Source organism: Centroberyx gerrardi, chromosome 3 (genome assembly GCF_048128805.1).
Source record: "Centroberyx gerrardi isolate f3 chromosome 3, fCenGer3.hap1.cur.20231027, whole genome shotgun sequence".
In the NCBI taxonomy this organism is placed as follows: domain Eukaryota; kingdom Metazoa; phylum Chordata; class Actinopteri; order Beryciformes; family Berycidae; genus Centroberyx; species Centroberyx gerrardi.
Window position 1 is genome coordinate 33,783,229 of NC_135999.1, and position 22,808 is coordinate 33,806,036.

At 39.7% G+C, this 22,808-nt stretch overlaps 1 protein-coding gene across 5 annotated transcripts in view; it reads left to right on the plus strand.

Moving 5' to 3' along the window:
* tenm3 (teneurin transmembrane protein 3) overlaps positions 1–15,892 on the plus strand; it is a 284,166-nt gene extending 268,274 nt beyond the window's left edge. For all 5 annotated transcript variants that reach the window (XM_078282759.1, XM_078282760.1, XM_078282758.1 and 2 more), the window contains 11 exons: positions 5,511–5,708; positions 6,014–6,073; positions 6,613–6,957; positions 7,998–8,242; positions 8,352–8,533; positions 9,584–9,786; positions 10,763–10,873; positions 11,193–11,335; positions 11,592–11,716; positions 12,412–12,542; positions 15,121–15,892. In XM_078282759.1, the coding sequence (XP_078138885.1) occupies positions 5,511–5,708; positions 6,014–6,073; positions 6,613–6,957; positions 7,998–8,242; positions 8,352–8,533; positions 9,584–9,786; positions 10,763–10,873; positions 11,193–11,335; positions 11,592–11,716; positions 12,412–12,542; positions 15,121–15,876 (2,499 nt within the window). In that variant the 3' untranslated portion in view covers positions 15,877–15,892. The remainder of the gene's footprint in view (positions 1–5,510; positions 5,709–6,013; positions 6,074–6,612; positions 6,958–7,997; positions 8,243–8,351; positions 8,534–9,583; positions 9,787–10,762; positions 10,874–11,192; positions 11,336–11,591; positions 11,717–12,411; positions 12,543–15,120) is intronic.
* The last annotated feature ends 6,916 nt before the right edge of the window (positions 15,893–22,808 follow it).

Genomic DNA, 22,808 nt, shown 5'->3' on the forward strand with positions numbered 1-22,808 from the left:
GCCTTTGGCAAGCCATCAATTTGCCAGCTTGTACCCTTTCACATACAATCACTACTGCCTTTGTTGCTAACCAAGCAAGATGCACGTTTGTTTACACTGATCAGCTGTTAAAGACTATACTATGAAAAGTTTCATTTACTTTTTTTTAATGTTTTTTGTTTGAAAGTGCGCTAAGGCAATGGAAGTTAAACTTACAGCTACTAGTAATGTAGACCAGTCTTTTAAAAACTTGACCGTGGCCAGGAGAAGATATCACCCATAAAGGAGTCTTCACTGGCACCGGTATCTACAGGCATGGGCAAGCTAGTAAGTAGAAAAAAGGGAAAATAATTCTGCACGCTGCAAATAAGAGGCTAGGACAAAAAAGTCTCATTCAGAAAAACGAATTTATTGCACAATCGCCCAACTTAAAGGTGCACGTGAAAAAAAGAGATATATGTACAAAAGAACTAGGGAGCAAACGTTTCAGCTACATGCTTTCATCAGTACATGTGCACAAGTAGATGAGCTAGCTAGCTAGTAAGTAAACATATATGGTGGTGTATGGTAGTTTCTGATTGGTTATCCTCACAATATAGACATGTCATAACAACGTATACCACGAAATTCGTATAGACAGCTTTTAAAAGTATTCCTGTCACAAAGCGCAAAAAGCTGGCTTAGAAGCAGCTTCATGACTAGGTCGGAAGGCAGCTTCTTGGTTGTCTGAAAAATGCTGGTCTAACCTTATCACGCACTGGAATTTTTACCTGCTCAACGATGGAGGACAATGCTAGGACCAACCAACATCACAAGACATTTCAGCTACAAAGGCCAAAAAGCCTTGTTCTCAAGCCAAAAAAGCAAATGACAAAGCAGTATTATTATTCCAGTATTGTGCATGGAAATATTAACACTTCTCCAGATGTTTCTGTTGGATTTCTGCTATAATTAGCTATCTTACTTGTCTCTGTTGTGAAAATGTGACTTTATGTAATTCCTACTGGTTGCTGATAGAGGTCAATAAAAGTCAGCTTATTAAGGCCCCTTTTTACACACATTTCACAGAATGTAGTGTGAGTGATTTAATAGCATAGCTAAACAAATCTAGTAGATTAATTTAGCTACACATCTTAATCTATTTTATACTTTTTTTTTCTTGCTTTTTTCCAGAAGTTAGGTTTTTTCAAGAGTTGAACTTTTAGTAGTGGTAGCGTTTTTTCTAGAAATTCCACATTGTGAGGGTCTCTGTCTTGTGGAAGGAAAAGTTCGAGAGAAAATGATGAGGACGGAAAAGCCTGACAGAAAAGCCCACAACTCTGGGGGTGTATTTTTTCCCTTCTTGTTTATCTTTTTTGAGTGACAGTTTGGGAAAAAAAATGGAAGCAAGACTCTAGTCAATAATGAATAAAACAGGAGAGACCGAGAAAGGGAGAAAGGGTTGAAGAAAGGCCAAGCGAAAGAGGAGAGAGAGGAAGCAGAGAGTGAGGAAGCTGAGGGGAGTGGGAGAAGAGAAGGTAGAAAAGAAGAACAGAGATTGAGACAGAGAGAGAATAGTGAGAGAAAGGAAGAGACAAATAGAAAGAAAAAGAGAGACGATTCCCCCCAGTGAATAAGTGAGTCACACTATTACTCCATGTGTCACTCCATGCACATTCTCGCCTTCTCTTGCACTTGTTTTTTATTCACTTCCTCCCTCCATCTGTCACTTTTTCTCCTTGTTGAAAACACACTTACTGGGAGTCTCTTGGGGAAACAGAGTGTCAAAAAGCAGTATCCATTATGCATAGTAGCACACAGATACAGATAACAACATAACTGCATATATATATACAACATACTGTAATTTATGGTGGATGGCATAAGCAGTGTTGGGTAGGTGGTACAGTGATATATTTCCCCCCGTTTTTGGAGTATTGTAATTAATTACTTTTTCAATTCCAGTAATAACATTACTATTCAAAAATGAATTATCCATAGCTATACATCCCCCATACGCGATTCATTTCCCTCACAATTAGTTGTCTTCCTCTCAGTTGTCGTGCTCAAGCACTGAGTGAGCCTATGGTACAAAAGTTGACTTTCTCTGGGTGGAAGTATTCCCACTACTTTGATGAGAAATGGTACAAAAGTTGACTTTCTCTGGGTGGAAGTATTCCCACTACTTTGATGAGAAATGGTACAAAAGTTGATTTTCTCTAGGTGGAAGTATTCTCACTTCTTTGATGAGAAATGGTACAAAAGTTGACTTTCTCTGGGTTTCTCTTCATTTCCTGTTGTGCTCCCATTATGTCATTACTTCTGGTAAACTCCTGGTATTTCCCATTTGTAGTTAAAGCTGCACTAAGCAACTTCACACATCTGTGGCTCCAAATGACAACAAGAAGTAACTGTTTGAAAACTGAACTTCAAAATTCCAGAAATCCTTAAAGATGACAGTAAAAAGTGCACATAGCATGCTCAGGTTTACCAACCCGACTGGTCTGTGATGCTTTATACCAAAGCTGAGACATTTCACTCGTTTCACGTTTTGATTTGTCACTTCCAGTGTGGTGAAGATTTCCCATCAGTGACCATACTGACACCAGGATTTAATTTGGGTAAATGTGTGATTTTGGCTGGTAGGACAGTTGAATTACATAAAAATCTAGGTTAAGTACAGCCTTTGCACGAGTCACTTGTACTGGTGAATTATGTATCACATATGCTCATTGATCGCACATTTCCTCTCTGTTTCCTTTTTCTCTCTCTCTCTCTCTCTCTCTCTCACACACACACACTCAGACACAGTCCCATACATGCACATAATGGGTCTTTTTTATTAATACATTGGTAAATTTGTGTGTACATTTCCACATAAAATAATACCACCTACAAATTTATACCGCATTCATCAAACATTCGGAAGTACCTGTTTTCATGCATATTCACATGCATATTTTGATAAATCCCAATCACTCATAAATGGGAAGCGCGTTCACTGGACCGATGAAATACTTTATGTAAAAGATTAAGGTTGGAGTTTGCACAGCTTTTCGTTTGGAAATACAAACAGTTCATTTACAGAAACTTTGATCAATCCCAATTTTCATGTGTAAACGTGAATATGAAGGATTTACAAACAAATCCATTCATTTTTTTTTTATATATATATATTTTTATTGGAGACTGGTATCATACAAATGTCAAGTACAAAGTACAAATCTGTGTTCCAAAATTTTTTTTTTTTCTCTTCCCCTTTTTTGGTGTTAGAACAGAGAACTAGAACAACACCTTTGAACAAATCCATTCATAAATGAATATGCGAATGAGGGCTATTACATTGTCCACTCTATCACATATTCTCTTATTGACACAGTTAATAGACACATTTCAATGTGTTTCAACATAACATGATGCAAAAATACTGTTTCCACTACACAGCCCAGCTACCTGTTACTGCAGTGGCTGAACAGAGTTTGAGCTTAAAATCTGTAAGACTCTAGCAGCAACTTTGTTCAAGGCTGCGAAATACAGATATATCCAAGACCTTGGATATGTGCAGCTGGGCTCCTGGCCATTAGTTCTGTGTGAGAGGTCGAGGGGAACTTAATTGAAAGAGCCTGGTGGATGTTAATACCTGCTCTGTGCTCCATTAGCAGGTTCAAACGCTGCTGATGAAAATTAATTGTACTGTTTTCTCCTCATTTATCCCTTTTTCTCTCTCTTTCTATTTCTCTATTCAGCTCAATTCAAAGAACTGTATTGGCATCAAAGGGCATGTCTTACATTGCCAAAGTAGACACACAACAATAATTCACAAATATCAGAATTCTACAATAAATCTGTTTATGTGGTAATATGTGATATCTGTCTGCAATAGTGTGATACAGTTGTACTAGTGTTAGTGAGATATATAGTAAGGGTGCTCCGATCAGGATTTTTGGGGCCGATCACCGATCACCGATCACCGATCACCAATCGCTGGAAGCAGTATCGGCCGATACCGATCACCGATCACCGATCACGGGGTCTATTTGAAGCCTTCTATTCATCGTGTAGCATAATTTATTTATTTAACTATTCTTAACAACATTGTATATTAAGTATTAAAATTAAGAGATGAGAAAGTATCATTGACAACTGTTTATTGGCAGGCAACATGTGCAACATATTCCACTCTCTCTCTTAGAGACACAACTTAAACCATAGCAGCCTACACTTGGTTATTGGGAGCAGCTTAGATCTTAACAAATATAGCTTTCCTGTGGAATAAAATAAATAAAATTTTATAAAATAAAAATTTGAATAAAAGCTAAATGTGCACAACACACCAAGTTAGAACAATAAATTATATATAGGCCTACTGAGGCAACAAAAATCAATTCCAATAGACGGAAAACACAGGGCCTTTATCAATTTACTCCAACTTTAGAGACTATAAAAACTGCAACATAACAAAATATTTTTCAATATTAATCTGGATTGAGAGAGCAAACATTCAGAGTCAGAGTTAAAAAGTAAATATTAACGTTTTCAGTCCACTCAGTGGATACTGACTAGCACCTACAGTAGCCTATATACAGCTAATCTGCTAGTCTCGGAAACCCAGCTGTATTCCGAATAACGTTAATAACCCTTAGTTCTTCTTTTTGGGAATTCAGCCGGTCGTCTTCTTGGCATGGAAAAAAAAATATCCCTCACGCCCATGTGTGCAATGGGAGGTGAACAGACGGGTCCGGCGAGAGAGAGAGTGAGCGAGCGAGACAGAGCGAGCGAGAGAGAGAGAGAGAGAGTGAGCGAGAGAGTGAGCGAGACAGAGCGCGACACACACACACACACACACACAGAGAGAGAGAGAGAGAGAGAGAGAGAGTGAGCGAGACAGAGCGCGACACACACACACACACACACACACACACAGAGAGAGAGAGCGAGAGACAGAGAGAGCGAGCGAGAGACAGACCGCACAAAGAGACTACTTCTGTTTGGATCTTTTCCCAACTCGTCTCTCCCTAACATTTTTGCAAATGTATTGTCTTTTTCAGACACCTGGTAGAACTGCCAGACCGGTGAAGCCATTTTAGCGGCGCGTAGAGAAATTGTCTCGCGTGTTTTGCGTCATCTGATCGGCCTTTATAGAGACCACCGATCAAACTATTTAGAACGAATATCGGCCGATAACGATCGGTGGCCGATCGATCGGAGCACCCTTAATATATAGTTTTGCCGATATTGACCTTTTATTAAATATCTTATCTTAATATCTCAATTATATATGGTCCGGTCAGTGTGATATGATGGAGGTTCCTCCCTGACCACAGCCAGTCTATATGTTTTTATTAGTATTATCTTTATATCAGAGAACCCATAGCTGTGGAACCCTAGTGCTGTCTATCGGAAAGCTTCGATCCAAAAATACTGGGATTCGCATCGACCCCTAACAGCCCACATCTCTCTCCCCCACTCTGTGTGTTTCTATAATGCTGATATAATGGCATGTTACTCATTTTTCCTCTCTTCTTCTTCTTCTTCTCTCCTCTTTCTGCCAGTCCATGGTTTTGCTGCTCCACAGCCAGCGCCAGTACATCTTTGACTATGACTCGGGGGACCGCTTGTCTGCGGTCACCATGCCCAGCGTGGCTCGGCACACCATGCAGACCGTCAGATCCATAGGATACTACAGGAACATCTACAGCCCCCCTGAGAGCAACGCCTCCGTTACCGTGGACTACTCTGAAGACGGACAGGTTTGTGTGTGTGTGTGTATGTGTGTGTAGTGAGACGATGAAATTGTGGTTGCTGTTGCTCGTACCAATTGGTATCTCTGGATGATAAAACCAAATACTTACAAGAAGGGATGCAACATGGATGCTGTAAAATTTGTGTCAGATGGATATATTGTTTTGCTGATATATGGAGCACATATTGTCCTTTTTATTAAAGTGAGTAAGTGCATGGTGTGCGTGGTTGAAGCCCATGTTCAAATTAAAGGTCTTACTTCTAAAGGTCTTACATCTCAACCATCTCTCTCTCTCTCTCTCCCTCCCTCAAGCTCCTGAGAGTAGCCCATCTGGGTACTGGCCGCCGTATCCTGTATAAATACCGGAGACAGGTATCATTATCATTTTATTGATTTTTAATGCATTCAAAATAAATCTATCTATCTATCTATCTTTATTTCTTTTATGGTTAAGACTGATATATTGGTTTGCAGATGTTTTCCATAACAGATATATGTTTGATTACATATTTATTGTAGAACTTAACCTGAACTGATTCTAATGAGACATTTTGATCAGATTCCACACAAGTATACATCAGTGTGTTTTATATTATAGTTGTAATATCCTAGGATTCAATGGAGAGTTTTAGTGTCCCGTGATGGTCTAAATGCTGTTTCAAAGGCTTTTCTATCCTAACAAGAATACAATTCTGGGGGAAACACTGCATATTTGGAATCTTGGGGATTTTTTTGCCATGAAAACAAACGGTCAAATACAAATATATTGAACACAAAGTATCAGCTATCGACAGATTAAGTACATCTATCAATCTATCTATCGTTAATTGTTATTGTCAATAATTAAATTAGCAGTTCTACAAGACATACTGTGAACATTTATTCCATTGTTTTGTTTGTCTCATCATCAGAACAAGCTAGCAGAGATCCTGTACGACTCGACGCGGGTCAGTTTCACCTACGATGAGACGGCCGGCGTCCTGAAGACTGTCAACCTGCAGAGCGAAGGCTTCATCTGCTCCATACGGTACCGGCAGATCGGGCCGCTGGTTGACCGGCAGATATTCCGCTTCAGCGAGGACGGGATGGTGAACGCGCGATTTGACTACACCTATGACAACAGCTTCAGGGTCACAAGTATGCAGGCCGTGATCAACGAGACGCCACTACCAATCGATCTCTATCAGTTTGATGATATATCGGGGAAGGTGGAGCAGTTTGGGAAGTTTGGAGTCATCTATTATGATATAAATCAGGTAAGACAGGATAGGCTGCATTCTACTTAATTTTGCATTGGATGATGGATTAATTTAATATTTAATACAGGAAAATGTCACACATTGCTGATTGGTCTCCATCAATGTGATGACCTTAGAAGGTGGAGCAGTCTAGAAAGTTAGGGGTGAGGTAGTTCGATATTAATCAGGCATTTTCATGTTAAAGGAACGCAGTGCTAGCTATCATCATGCATTATACATCTATCTTGAATTTATGCTGCTGTCTATTCTTTGTCAATTAAGTGAATAGAACAATGTCTCTGTTATACACATCTTTTATCCAGTCAATCCGCACTTCTCTGTAGTCGCCTAGTTTGAAAACTTGTGTGAAAAACATCCAACAGTAGTGTGAAAATAGCAAGATCATTGGCATCAACCGACTCCCATCACTTATGTGTGTGTAAGGAAAATCTTACGCAAAGCTCAGACTATCATAGTCTGCTCTCATCACCCCTTGTGCATTTTTTGTGATATTTACAACTCGAATTTAGACACCAGATCAGATCTCAACCACTCAAATCAGAGACAGACACCGGCAAATAGCCAATGAGAGTAAGAAAAAAATACACAAAGTCTGGAGCGAAAACATTCCACCTCCATGTTTGCTTTGGTTATCCTAATCTGGTGAAACCAGATGGTTCCTTGGCATTAGAAATTGTAGTGTCATTCCCCGAATCCAACCGGTTGTTAAGTGTGCATTCCCCAAATCCAACCGGTTGTTAAGTGTGCATTCCCCAAATCCAACCGGTTGTTAAGTGTGTGTTCCCCAAATCCAACCGGTCGTTAAGTGTGTGTTCCCCAAATCCAACCGGTCGTTAAGTGTGCGTTCCCCAAATCCAACCGGTCTGTTCAGTTGTGTAGTGTGTCCCCAGCCTAAGGGAGACACAGGAGAGAAGGTTTTGGTGGAATTTGATCTTAGGTCAGCAGAGGTAAAAATCACTCCAGGGGTACATGTATTAATTATTAAACTCAACTGTTCACAATTCAGCACAACTGAGCTCTTCCCTTCTCCATCTCAGATCATCTCCACAGCAGTGATGACCTACACCAAGCACTTTGACCAGCATGGCCGTATTAAGGAGATCCAGTATGAGATCTTCAGATCTCTGATGTACTGGATCACCATTCAGTATGACAACATGGGCAGAGTCACCAAGCGCGAGATCAAGATCGGACCGTTCGCCAACACAACCAAATATGGCTATGAGTACGATGTCGATGGACAGTTGCAGACTGTCTACCTCAACGAGAAGATGATGTGGAGGTAGGATCTAGTTTACTTGCCCAGTGCAAGACACACCATGGTTTTACAGGCAAGATTATTATTCCACATGCTAATGCTATCATAATCATTGTTGGTGTTGTCATTCCAGGTATAACTACGACCTGAATGGGAACCTGCACTTGTTGAACCCTGGGAACAGCGCTCGGTTAACTCCTCTACGTTATGACCTGAGAGACAGAATAACTCGTCTCGGAGATGTCCAGTACAGGCTGGATGAAGATGGCTTCCTAAGACAGAGAGGGGCCGAGATATTTGAATACAACTCCAAAGGTGGGAATTAACACTTTGCATTTTGTTCAGAAATAGTACATATAGCTAGTGTCATATGTTTGTGCTCCAAATAAAATGTTCAATAATATTTTGACAAAATGTGCTCGGGTGGTACAGCAGGTTAGACTGGTTTCTGTTCTGTTTTTATTGTGGTACATGGTGAGACTGGTTTCTATGCTCTTAAGACTGGTTTCAGTTATTTCAGAACCGGTTAGTTGGACAGGGGTTATGCTTTCGTCCCGTTCTGTCTGTATGTTTGTCTGTCTGTTAGCAGGATAATTCCAAAAGTTCTGAACAGATTTGCATGAGACTTTGTGGAAAGTTTGGTCATGCTGCAAGGAAGAACTAATTATCTTTTCACACCCATTGGCCACAGGGGGGCATGGCAGTGTGGCTTCTCATAAAAAGGCACGTAACTTCCAAACGGATTCACGTAACACCATCAAACTCTATTTGCCCAATCAAACAACATGGGGGCACTGGAGAGCTCATTTCCTGTTTAGACAAACCACACTGCCATTTTTTCCAAAACTTGGTCCAGTGGTAGAAGGGCAGTCCTAATGGAAACTGAACAAATATAGTGCTGATTGGCCATGTGGTGTTGTGATAATCAACTAAAATGATTAAAAGTGGCTAGAATTTGAACAGGCTGATCTTGTGTCCCATCTCAGGTCCAGTCATGAAAATGTGGGCATTGCCTAATGTGAAACAAGTTGGTAATGTGGCATGGAAGAAATTATTAACTTTTGGTGAAAATCCGACTGTGGAACTGGCATATATTGACAATTGCATGGCGTTGGCAGAGGTATGCGCTCTACGGAGTGCCATCTAGTTAGATTGGTTTCTACAGTATGTCGTTTCTATTGTGGCACATGTTGCAGAACTGGTTAGATTGGTTTCTATGCTGTTTCGATTGTGATACAGATTAGCAGATTAGGTTAGACTGTTTTTTGTGTTGTATTGAAACTGCAGGTAGCGGATATTTCATGGAAGTCAATGGGACATCACTCTTCTCATCTTAGTTCTTACTTTGTATCATTCTACCTTCAGGTCTTCTAGTACGTGTCTACAGTAAAGCAGCCAGTTGGACCATTCAGTACCGTTATGATGGTTTGGGGCGCCGAGTAGCATCTAGAAACAGTCTGGGCCAGCACCTCCAGTTCTTCTACGCTGACCTGAACTACCCCACCAGAATCACCCACGTCTACAACCACTCCAGCTCCGAGATCACGTCGTTTTACTATGATCTGCAGGTCAGTACACCAGAAAAAAACATTCTAGAGCTAATGCTGATATCAGTGCTAAGGGATACAATCAGTGAGTGATTTGGTCAAAAATTTGTTTTTTCTAACTCATATTTCTCCAAACTCTCCAGCTAATCCGGTACTACTAATGCTAATAAATTTACCTTGCATGACTATAATATACAGTCATGTAGAATTATTTTCTTTTGCTCTTCAAATGCTTGGGGAAAGCACGAGTCATAGCTGAATTGTAGTCATGGGGGAAGTGCAGACTTTGGCGAAAATTTGGCGGTCTTTTGCTAAAGTTGAAATGTTTTTAAAGCTGCACTAGGACGTTGGCTGCTCCAAATGGCAGCAAGAGCCAACCGTTTGATTTTAAGGACTTCAGTATCTAGAAATCCTGTAACGTGTCTAATGTTTAGCAACCCAGCTGGTATGTGATGCTTTATATCAAAGGATACCCAAGGGACTGAAAGAGGCAAAAGATCTAACGTTGGTGAGTCCAGCTTTCTCTGGACAGAGCGCTACTCACTGCTGTTTAGGAGACAGTTCTGTTGTGGAGATTGACCATACTGACACCAGAATTTCATTTGGGCAAATAAATCTACAGCGTCTCAGTTAGTGGGGATGGGATGCTCTTCTCTGTCGCAGCCTCACTTCGTGATTTGATGAATCTTGCCTATTGCAGGTTAAATGTGTTTTAAATGCTTGTACCTGCAACAAACTATGGTAACAACAGGGAGACCAGCCAAATATAAGCTTGATGTGTTGTGATTCACAGAGTTATGCATTTGCTTAAAATATCAGTGAAGCAGAGTACAACAATAATAAAACCCATAATACTAACATAATTGTTTATCACACACCAAGGCCATCTTGTTATAGAAATCAGTAATGAAGAATAGTTCTACTAGCAATAATACCATACAAATCACCATAATAATCATTATTCATAATGTGTACAATTATGTTTATTGTTGTACAGGGCCATTTGTTCGCTATGGAGATCAGTAGTGGAGAGGAGTTTTACATTGCATGTGATAATACTGGGACCCCACTGGCTGTCTTCAGCAGCAATGGACTGTTACTTAAACAGGTAAGTGTGTGTGTGTGTGTGTGTGTGCGCGCGCACTGTATTTGTGGCTATGGGAGAGTGAGCATGAGCATGTTTCTATATATTGGTTCAAATTCTCTGCTGATTCTCTCTGTGATTTTCCAAAGCCACTAGCTACAACTGTGTCAGTATGTCAGTTTAAATGGCAGATTATGACGATTATGTTTAAATCCCATTCATTTTCCCCATAGAGAAAGATCTGGAAGTCCATATTTGGGAAAGGCTGACACCCTAAACTGTATACAGTTCATGGCATGGCGTATTTTGACTCAACCTGAACTCTGTGTGTGTGTGTGTGTAGGTGCAGTACACGGCATATGGCGAGGTGTATTTTGATTCAAACCCAGACTTCGTGCTGGTAATTGGTTTCCACGGAGGCCTGTACGACCCCTTGACACGACTACTACATTTTGGAGACAGAGACTATGACATTCCTGCTGGGAGGTAGGCATGCATTCACTTATTTATTCATTTAGACACTCATTAATTTATTCATTAAGCCACCCATTTGTCAGTCATAATAAGGCATGAGAGTTGAAGAGATACTACTAGAAGAAAAGAGAGTTCTTGAAAATTTGTCTTGTCGCCTAAGCAGCTCCTATTTCCTAAGTATCTGTGCATCAGACATCCATTCCATATAACAGTAGGTTAGTTGTTTTGCTGTGGTCATGTCTAACTGGAGTGTGCATGTGTCATTAAGATGGACCACTCCTGACATCGGTACATGGACACGGGTTGGTAAAGACCCCCAGCCCTTCAACCTCTACATGTTCAGAAACAACAACCCCGTCAGTAAGATTCACCAGGTTAAAGAATATGTCACAGGTAAGATTTAAACAGAATCATATCTAGAAATACAAATTTACAAATAGACCCACATGGGTTTTTGAAGGCTAATACCAATAGCGATATTTGTGCTGATATTCAATATGTTTAAATTGGACTATTTTCATGCAAAAAAATTACAAAAGATGACAAGTATTCAGTGTTTCCCCCAAGGAAAAGCCTCAGAAACAGCAATAAGACCATAATGGGAGTTATGGTCTCATCTAATCAAAATGTTCTATGCTTTATTCACATAGTAATTTGTTGGATTGAAGACATATTTTTCTTTCTGAAGTGTATTGTTTTTGCTTTTGATACAATGACTAGTATCACAAAGCTGACTTTAGTTATTAAACTTTTTTCAAGTTACAATGGGCTCCAAAAAGCTTATTTTCCACCTACCAGTCAAATCTGCAACAATTTCATATAATTGTAAATTTGCTATTCTTTGTTGCTGATTGATACCATACAATAGTGATTAAACCTATAGCCAGTTCATGAAAAGCTTTTACATTTGTTGTTCTAAACACCTAGGAAGGACATGTTTACGCAAGCAAAAACAGCAGTTTGTTTGAAAAAAAAAGACACTTGCGGATTATCACTTAATCCACAAAAAGGGTACATCACTAACAAGATTCAATTCAACTGCCTTTCTCTACTTTCTCTTCTGCTTCCACTGTTCTCTTCCTCTCTAGATGTGAATATCTGGCTGGTCACATTTGGCTTCCACCTCCACAATGCTATCCCAGGCTTCCCCATTCCTAAGTTTGACCTGACACAGCCCTCTCTGGAAATGAAGAAGAGCCAGCTGTGGGATGACCTGCCTGTGCGTATCCCTAAAACTTTTAGTTTGACAAATGACATCAAAAATCACTTTTTTTATTAGAATTTCAATATCACAATTACATTAAAGAGCATCCTAGAGCTCATGCTGTATATCCATATACCTTTTCTCTGCTTTAATTCTCATTTCTCATTTGTTGTAGTCCCTTATTTGTTGATTGAAAATATTTTATACACAAAGTGAAGATGAATGTGGACTAATTCCCTTTAACCCAGTTCAGGGATGTAGTGGAGGGCAAACCCACCTAAACTCCACTTACCCACATATTAGCATATTATTATATATATTATTATTCAGTATACATCTTAGTAAGTAGTATCAAACAGATGTAAGTTATATGAGGACAGGGTATTTCAAAGAAGCAAGTAGAAATTAATGGTTTTCTGAAAATATAATTAAGTATTGGGCTAAATTTTAATTCAGTCTCAGTGGATTGGATGATACAAATCTTTTAGCTCCATACAACTACTGAAAATTTAAATAGATAAACACTGATCAAATTAAAAAAAAAAAAAAGATAAATCTCAAAATCAATAAATACAAGTCTATATTTATATTTTAGAAATATTTTATAAATAGCATAAGTATAATTTTAATATAAAAAAAATAAAAGCTAAAATCTCATTCACTGTTTGGGCTGTAATGAAGGTGATCAACACACACACACGTACACCGATGATATAACACACATACACAGTAGCAACGCAGAGAGAAAGAAACACAGAGGAAATCAAGAAAGAGGATAAAATGACAAGGGGAGGGAGGAGAGTTTAAAGTGAAATGGAGAAAACAAAAAAGCAGGAGAAATAGGAGAGGGGAACAGCGTAAATCGAGCGAAAGAGAAATCCAGGAAAGCAAGAGATAAAAAAAGAAACTGAAAAGAGGGTGATGAAATTTGAAAGGAAATTTAAGTGAATGAAAAAGTGAGAGAGAAAAAAGAGAGGAGAGAGGGCTCTCCTCTCTTTTTTCTCTCTCACTTTTTCATTCACTAGAGAGAACCTCCTACAGACAAGAAGATCAGGAAATGGAATGGAAAGAGAGAAAAAGTGGGAGGAAATGGAATGAGAATAATGAGAGGGGAAATGAGGAGAGAAAACGATAAAGACTTGTCCGGAGAAACCAATAATTCATGCCTTTCCCAGCTTAAATCTTCATTCTCTGTTTCAGTTAGGTATATTATCGAGAGGTATATTATACGGTATTATTATATGTTTGGGATACGGAAACTGCGAAATCAAGAGAGAAACGGAGAAAGTACACGAGGGAGATAGGGAGAGAGAGAGACTGGGGAAAAAAATAAGAGAAAAAAACGGAAGGAATTGAGAAAGATTTAAACTGACCAACAGTGTTATTTGAAGTGCTAGTGTCTCACCGGGAAACTCACAAGCTACTGGGCTGTTGATCTGCCGAGTACACACACACACACACACACACACACACACACACACACACACACACACAGAAAAAGCTTGCAGCAGAGTCATGCTCAGACATACAATTATTTGTGTTGGCGTAGCAGTTGAGTTTTTCAAAAGTTGGGTTTTTTTTTTCAAAAAAAACATCAAAAATAATTGTGATCTTTTCTGAGGCAATTATTTCCTATGTGTGGGCTAAAGAAAAGGGAAACATTTTTATATATATTTTTTCCCATGTTTGGAGACGTCATCTCAATAGTGGTTGAAGGAAAGAGCTTATTGCAAGCAAATCGTACATACAGTACATACGTGGGTCTTACATGGAGAGAGTATATGTGTATATATATATATATATAACAGCAAACATCACTTTTCCCTCCTCCCGTATATCTACTCATGGATTACTCCTTTTTTTCTCTCATTCAAAAGGTTATCCCCCTTTTTCTTAGACTGTCAAAACAGACAGACAACACTAATTCATCAACAAACCTTTCTTACAATATAATCATCAGGCAAACATCAGAAAATTTGATTCAGTTTAATATCACCCAATCATACAGTATTAAACCCCCTACATTTTTTACATATTGTGTGTATTATATGATTCTGAGATTATAATTATCATGTAATGTTCTTATAATGTGCTTATGAGGCAACCTGATCTCACAGAAAAACGTGAAATGAACACGACTTGTTAACAGCAAATTACGTGTTGGTGGAACGGAAAGTGTTAAAATTATATATTCCTAAACATTATATTACTAAACGTTTACGTGAAGGAGACACGACTATAAACAGGAAGTAGTGTCACATTGAAGTAGCACGGTGGAGGATGGGCGTATGCGTTTGCCTTTGATGCCGGTGACCAGGGTTCAAATCCCAGTGTTTACAAAGGACATTTCAAGTCATGAACGTTTTTCTTATTTAACCATGACCAAGCCCTTTCCCTAACCTTAACCAAGTTGTTTTACTTGCCTAAACTTAACTGTTAACCAACCTTTAGAACGTATTTCAGTTTATTTTCCCATAATACGTGTCCACAGCACGTAAGTCTGCGTTTCAGAGTTGGTGTTCACTTCAGGTATTTGTGTGAGATCATGTTGTTATGAAAGCATTACTTAATTATTCCGTCTCTCCTCCACCAGTCTATCTCGGGTGTCCAGCAGGAAGTGACTCGCCAGTCTCGGGCCTTCCTGTCGTTTGAGCGCATGCCGGAGATCCAGCTTAGTCGGTGCCAATTGGATCGTTCCAAACCCTGGCTCTGGTTTGCCACCGTCAGGTCCCTCATCGGCAAGGGAGTGATGCTCGCTGTGACCCAGGGCCGCGTGGTGACCAACGCCCTCAACATCGCCAACGAGGACTGCATCAAAGTCGCAGCGGTCTTAAACAACGCCTTTTACCTCGAAGACTTACATTTCACAGTAGAGGGACGCGACACGCACTACTTCATCAAGACCAGCCTGCCCGAGAACGACCTCAGCGCGCTTCGGCTCACCTCGGGTCGGAAATCGCTGGAAAACGGCGTCAACGTGACGGTGTCCCAGTCCACAACTGTGGTGAACGGGCGAACGCGGCGCTTCGCCGACGTGGAGCTACAGCACGGCGCTCTGGCGCTCCACGTGCGCTACGGGATGACGCTGGACGAAGAGAAAGCACGCATCCTGGAGCAGGCGAGGCAGAGGGCGCTGTCGAGCGCCTGGGCCCGTGAACAGCAGAGGGTGAGGGATGGGGAGGAAGGATTTCGGCTGTGGACGGAGGGAGAGAAAAGGCAGCTGTTGAGTAGCGGGAAGGTTTTGGGTTACGATGGCTACTACGTGTTGTCCATAGAGCAGTACCCCGAGCTAGCTGACAGCGCTAACAACATCCAATTCCTACGCCAGAGTGAGATAGGGAAGAGGTAACACGGCATCGACAACAGCAAAATCGCCGCCCCCACGATGACTGTCAAAGACTCTAAGAAGGCTACCAAAAGTTTCAGTTTTGACACAACAAACACAAAACGGTTGTCAGAGACTGGATTGTCTTGAGACTCTAAAACGGCCACTGTAGAGACTGCCCATTTTTGCAATGTTTTATTCCAAGGACGACAAAGTGGATTTATAGACTGATGGATGGTGTAACAATCATTTCAAAGCAGCCGTCCGTGAGCACTCTAAACGTTCTAAAACTGCAGTTTTGATGGTTGTAAACGGTCTACATGAGCCTGCAAAGAAGTTCAGAGTCCTTTGACCCACGCCTTTTCTTTCTTTCTTACTTCCCTGCCCTCCGCCTTCGAACCTGCACGCATGCCCCTCCCCCTCTCTCTGGTAGGTGGGGCTTAGCTTAGTGCTATGTCTTGTGCTATCTAGCTGTAAAACAGTGGGATGTAGAGACTTGTTTGAATAACCAACTGACCAATGGAACAACCGTCCCGACCAGATGGCCCCTTTAGGATTTAGATCTCTGTGGTCCTATACTGTCAGACCACTCGACATAATAAATACCTATGGATCCCAAACAGACTTTCTGTTCCAGGTTTCATATCTCTGTGGGTCCTAATGTGTCCCAGCGCACTCGGTTTTACTACTCTATGGGCCATGTATGGATGGATGTATTTTTGTTTTTCCCTGCTAAAACCATTGAATGGAACTGTTGTGGAACTGTTGTGGACTCTCTCCAAGAGAGACAGACACACAAAAGACTGCAGTTTGTACGAAGGAAAAGAATAAAGACTTTGATTTTAGGATTTTTTTTGTTTGTTTGTTTTATATATAAACTCCCTGGAATTGCTTCAGACAAAAAGGGGATATTAAAAATAAACAAAAAAAGTGTTTACATACTATTACCTATACCACTATTATTACTATTACTACTACTACTGCAACAGCACCGGAATGGACAATGATCTGAACTGAACAAGAACTGAACTTTTTTTCTGCGTTGTTTTTTTTTTTGGTTTGTTTTTTTCTTACAAAAATGCTGATGTCTATAATCTGTTTGGTCAGTTCTGATGACGAAACCACTCCCCCTTAACCCCTGTGCTTTTACAAGGTCTATCAATTTTTTCAGGTCTAGACAACAATGACAAAACAATCAAGTCTCTTCGACAGCAGCGTGGAAGGAATTTGGGCGACTGTGGGACCAGCACTGGGACCACGGTTGTTTATTATATTGTGTGGATATATTCTTTTTTTGGACCAAGTGGGCTCACTGGTCCTGTAAAAAATGCTGGTCCCTCGTCAGCCCAGGAGTCGTCCACTTCTGCGAAACGCGACTCAGCCTCGTAATGCATAGACCTTGTGCTTTTATCGGTCAAAGGTAGTAGTATCGCTTGCCATAGAAACATGTTGTCATGGCTTTTGGGGGGGCCGGGTTGCTGTGAGTAGTAACTAATTGTTGCTTCTCTCCTCATTTTTGCTCGTTTCTCTTTAAAGGGACAGTGCATTGCCATCAGTGACTTTAACGAGTAACAGTAATAGATCAAAATCGATGTGGACGTTTTCTCATTGATTGTGGGTCTCTGTACTCTTTTAGAGGAGTTTTCTTTGTGTGTATGTGTGTGTGTACAAGGGAATTCTGGAGTGAAGTAATCTTTAATCATTTTAAAAGGAAAGAACGGAAACTTTACAGAGTAAAATCATATCCTACCAATCTTTTTTTTCAAAGACAACTGTTGAGGCGAGTTGACAATGTTTAATGGATTTATCTCTTTTTTTTATTTTGAAGGTTGAGAAATTCCACTTATCCGTACATCGATATTAGTCTCAGAGAAAGTAATTTATGTACAGTGTTTCTACGGTAAAGAATAAAATCCTTAAAACTATTAGAGGGGTTTTTACTCAGTTGTGCACATCTTTCTGTCTTTTTTCTCTCCATCCTCAAAAGCAAAAATTCTAAAAAAATAAATAAAAAAAAAGTGTATTTATTGTCTTGCAATATTCAGAAGTTTAAAGGTCCTGTATTATGGGAAACAGGTTTTGCCTAATCTTGGTGTGGATTCAGCAGTCTGAAGTGTTATTAATGTTCTACAAACAATTGACATGGTAATACTTCACCAGGGTTTGTATCGCAAATCACTTGACTAAGCAGGCCAGCCAGAATTGGCTGTAACACTGATGTAATGTCTGGTGAAAACAACCAATCATCTTTGACCTACTACAGCAGCATTGTAGCGATATATATTCATATGCAATTGAGTGTATGATGTCATCTGGTGACTTCCAGCAACTTTTGGAGCACAACACCATCCTACAACATCTACTGGACAGCGACACCTGAATGACCGTAATTAAAAATGACAAGTAAACTCAGCCATGTTAAATGTGCTGTTTCTGGCTGTCAGTCAGTAAATAAATCATTGCAGGCCTTCCTAAAGATGAAGACAGCCATATGGAGTGGCTGAAATGTATTTTCAGCCGAAGTCAGCCTACACATGTTGGTGTGTTCTGTTGTCTTTTGGGACAGGAGAAAGGTGGGTCTTGTCACTAGCTATGTTTCCATTCACGTTTTGCGCAAATGCTAATCAAACTTTTGAAAAGTCGACAATCTTGAAATGCGAATCAGGTGCGTTTCCATTAACAGCTTTTAAGCGAATAAGTAGGTTTGAGTGTGAGACAAGATCACAATGGAGAGAGCTTTCAAAGAGTTACTTTCCATTGGAAAAGTAATAAATATATATGAAATAATAATTGCTTCCCGGCGGCGACAACAAAATGCTATGGCCAATATTTTAATGGTAGGAGAAATGTCCATTCAACGACGGTCGCCGTTTTACATATTATATTTGGGTATTTATTTTCGAAATTTGCTGTTTCCATTCACCTTATTCCCATTCGAAACTTCAATTTTCACGTGCTTGATGGATCGATGTGCTTGATGGAAACGCCACTACTGTCACTCCCAGTCAGGCAGCAAATCAGGGCAGTATATGTGAAAGGAATGTGCTACACACACCAAAATGGCCTGTTTAGCTTGAGGAGAAAGAGATCCCATATTTTAAACCATGAGTCATGACATACACCGGTGATTACTAGTGATCTAAAGACAACGGTAAACAAAAAGGCTTTAACTTTAACAGTGTGAAGCGGGTCTAATGCCAGTTTTCTTGTAATTGTCATTTTAAATGACACCTGAAAAATACTGGAATGATTCTTTAAACAGTAATACAAGTTCACCAGACATATTTCAACCGCCATCACACACACATTCACATGTAGAGAAGTATAAATATAATAAAATTATAAATTACTCATTTTACTTTTACTTTAGTATGTCTTGACTGAAGTATTGTATCTATATTTAAAATCACATCCATTAGAGAATACACAGTTTGTAGTCTCCATAAGCATTTTGTAGTCACCATAAGCATTTTCTAGGATAAGGGACACATTTGAAAAATTGATTTGAGATTCTAACTTGATTTATATTCTCAGAATTCTGACTTTAATCTCAGAATCTCAATTTAAACACTGCATTAGAAACTGACCTGTGGTAAATTGCATCTGCATCAAACCTGTTCAAGCATGTGGAGGAAACATTAACTAACTGTAACATTAAATTCTCATATTTATCTATGATAGTAGTTTAGTTAACATCCATCTAGCTATAGATGATATATTTTCATCTTTTTTTAAAAAAAATCATAGATCAAATAATGACATGAATTTCAGAATCGTATTTTTACGAAGCTCATCATAGTCTAACAACATGCCATATTGAACCATTTTGCATAGCATGGGAAAGATCATATGTAACAAAACCTGTTATTTTGAATTGATTTAGTAACTTTTTCTCATTTTAAACCTGCAATAATTGATTTCAGACCCTATAACCAATCCTGAAGCTAATGTGTGCTATGTGGAGATTTTTTGGAGATGTAATGATATACACAAAAAGCCACACACATGGGCCAACTGTGTTGCTGTTTCCACCTCTTTTCTAAAGCGTTTTGTCGAAGCTCCTCCCGGCCCAATAAGTAGATTTTCATTTTTGTAAAATGAGCTCGTCTCCTCCCTCGCTGTTTAAAAGCGGCGCTCCTCCCCTCCATTCCTGAAAAAAATACTCGTAACGGCGGAATCGATGAAGCGAGCGAGTAAACTTGTTCAACTAGTTAACTCACTACCTACCTCTTCACTTGTCATTGTGGGACATGTATCCTTCAGCGGGAGAAATATCTGGCAAAGCGAGACTGGCGACACATCTCCGTAGGTACGTTTAGCTTATAGCTATATATGCCTTTATGCAGGGTCCTTCGTTAGGTTTGTCTTTTGGGGCCCCCGTAGTCCAGCAGCTTTGCTGTGGGTTTATGTACAAATGTGTTGCGGTTTCTGCCACCCTCTAGTGGTCGGAAAATCGCTTAGTACAGCTCTAAATAAGCTACCTTATTTGCTTACTTTTAATCAAGTAGGTTTTTACACCAGTAATAACACAGAAGGAGCTTTTGGGTGTATCACAGCCACATCTGAGCAACTGGAGCAGAAACACTGCTCAACTAAAAAATAAGCCACCACCAGCTTGAGATTTCAACCTCCTGTTCAAAACCACGGTCTACAGAGACACATTAACACTTTATGCATCACTGGACCACACGCTTTGATTTTGGCCGCTAAACAAAGAGCAAGAGGCAGATAGTACACAAACGCAGGGAGTCGGTAGAATCGAATCATACGCTACATTAGCCGAGGCACTGCTGAGGGAAGAACGGAGTAGGAATGACAAAGAACTAACCAGGGGCAGGAAGAGAAAAAGACAGAGATGGAAACAGAGGAGAAAGGGAGAGAGAGTGTAAGAGAGTTGAGAGTCGAGTCATGGCCAGCTTCCTCTCAATTACATAACACAATCAGTAAGCAATTACAATTGCTTGCAAAACAGAAAGCTGCTTCATAATAGGCCATATGTTCTCACCTTGCTTTATAGTAGACAAAATCCACTTTTAATAAGAGTCTTAAACAACTCAAATACATCCTGACTTTGGCCTGATTCCAACATGTTTCCTACTCAAATAAATGGTTAATCAAGTGACACTGTTGAAATGTAGAACAGGGACAAAGCACTACCAACAAGTAAAAACAGGGACAGAGAACATGGCATATTTGTGGTGATGACATATTGGTAACACTTTAGATTAGGAAACACATATTAACTATTAATAAGTTGCTTATTAACATGCATATTAGTAGTGTATTGGTTCATTATTAGTCATTACAAACCCCTTATTAGCACCTTATTCTGCACTATTATTTTCTACAAGTATAGCCCATAAACTATGGGTTTTGCCTCAACAGCCTCCTAATTTGTGTTTATAGCAGTCAGTAAGGAAGTTGTTGCACATGAATTGGGCTTTAAGTATGCTCAGTATGGGTCTTATAAAGTGCTAGTATCACATATTATTGAGGGAAATTAAACTATTGAGGGAAAACCCATAGTTAATAGTTAATATGTGTTCCCTAATCTAAAGTGTTACCAATGATTTTGTTATATTTTACCATACATCACTACATTGCAGTAAGGGACCATTTTATGGAGATTTTCCGATCCTTTCAACATTAAAATAGTCAATACATTGAAACATGTATGTCTATTCAAGGAACAAATAGGCCTACACCTACCACACATTTTAACATTTCATCAGCAAATAATGATATGTGATGTGATGTTATCTTTTGAGCTAAAGGCTCGAGTGAAAGGGCAAATAATAAGGGTGAGAGGACGCATCCCTGCCTGGAACCCCTTGAAATGGAGAAAGAGGGTGAAAAAATGTTTCCTGTAATGATCATAGTCGAGGGGTTAGCATATAAAACTTTTATCATCTTAATGAAATTTGGACCCAAGCCAAATCTGTCTAGTATCATCCATAAATACTCCCATTCCAGACAATCGAAAGCCTGCTTAGCATCCAATGAGAGGACTGCGCAAGGCAAGGGAATGTCCAGGGAGAAGTTAAGGACATGTAGTAGTCTACATATATTGTCTGCCGCTTGACGAGTTTTAATGAAGCCTGTCTGATCATGATGTATGAGTTTGGTCATATGTGTTTCTAGTCTAATGGCTAACACCTTGGCATATATCTTAATTTCAGCATTCAAAATTGACAGAGGCCTATAGCTGCTACAGAGGGTGGGGTCTTTATTTGGTTTTAGAAGAACAGTCAGAATGGCAGAGTTGGCATCCCTATCAAAAAATCCTTTATCAATAGAAGTAGTAATCATCTGTAACATAAATTGGCCTAGGCAATCCCAAAAGACAAGGTAGAATTCAGGAGGGATGCCATCCCAGCCTGGTGATTTACCCTTTTTCATTGATTGAGTGGCGTTTTTGAGTTCCTCAAGAGAAATGGGGGCCTGCAAATGATCAGATTCCTCCTGATTTAAGGACGGAAGATTAAGGTTCCGCAAAAAAGATTCACATCTGCCTTTGTCTAGGGTGACTTCAGAAGAATACAGCTTTGAGTAGAAGTTACGAAATTCATTGTTAATTTCTTTGGGTTTGGAGATAGTGTTGTGAGAGTAACTGGGCATGATAGCTGAAATAGTAGAAAATTGGTCATCGTGTCTCAGTCTCTGAGCAAGGAGATGACTAGGTCTGGGGCCATTAAAGTAATAATTTCTCCTAGTCTTATGGATAAGAAATTCGGCTCTACGTCTAAGAAGAGAGTCAAGTTCTATGCGTGTTACCTGAATGTTTTGTTTCCTGGTCTCGCAAAATGATAATTGTTGTTGCTTTTTCGGCTCTGCAAGCTTTGATTCCAATTCATCAATTTTGTTCAGCCGAGATGAGAAGCAAAGGATATAGTGATGTTCCTAATGCACCCCTTCAATGCATACCAGAGTACACGGGGGTCATTCACAGTACCAAC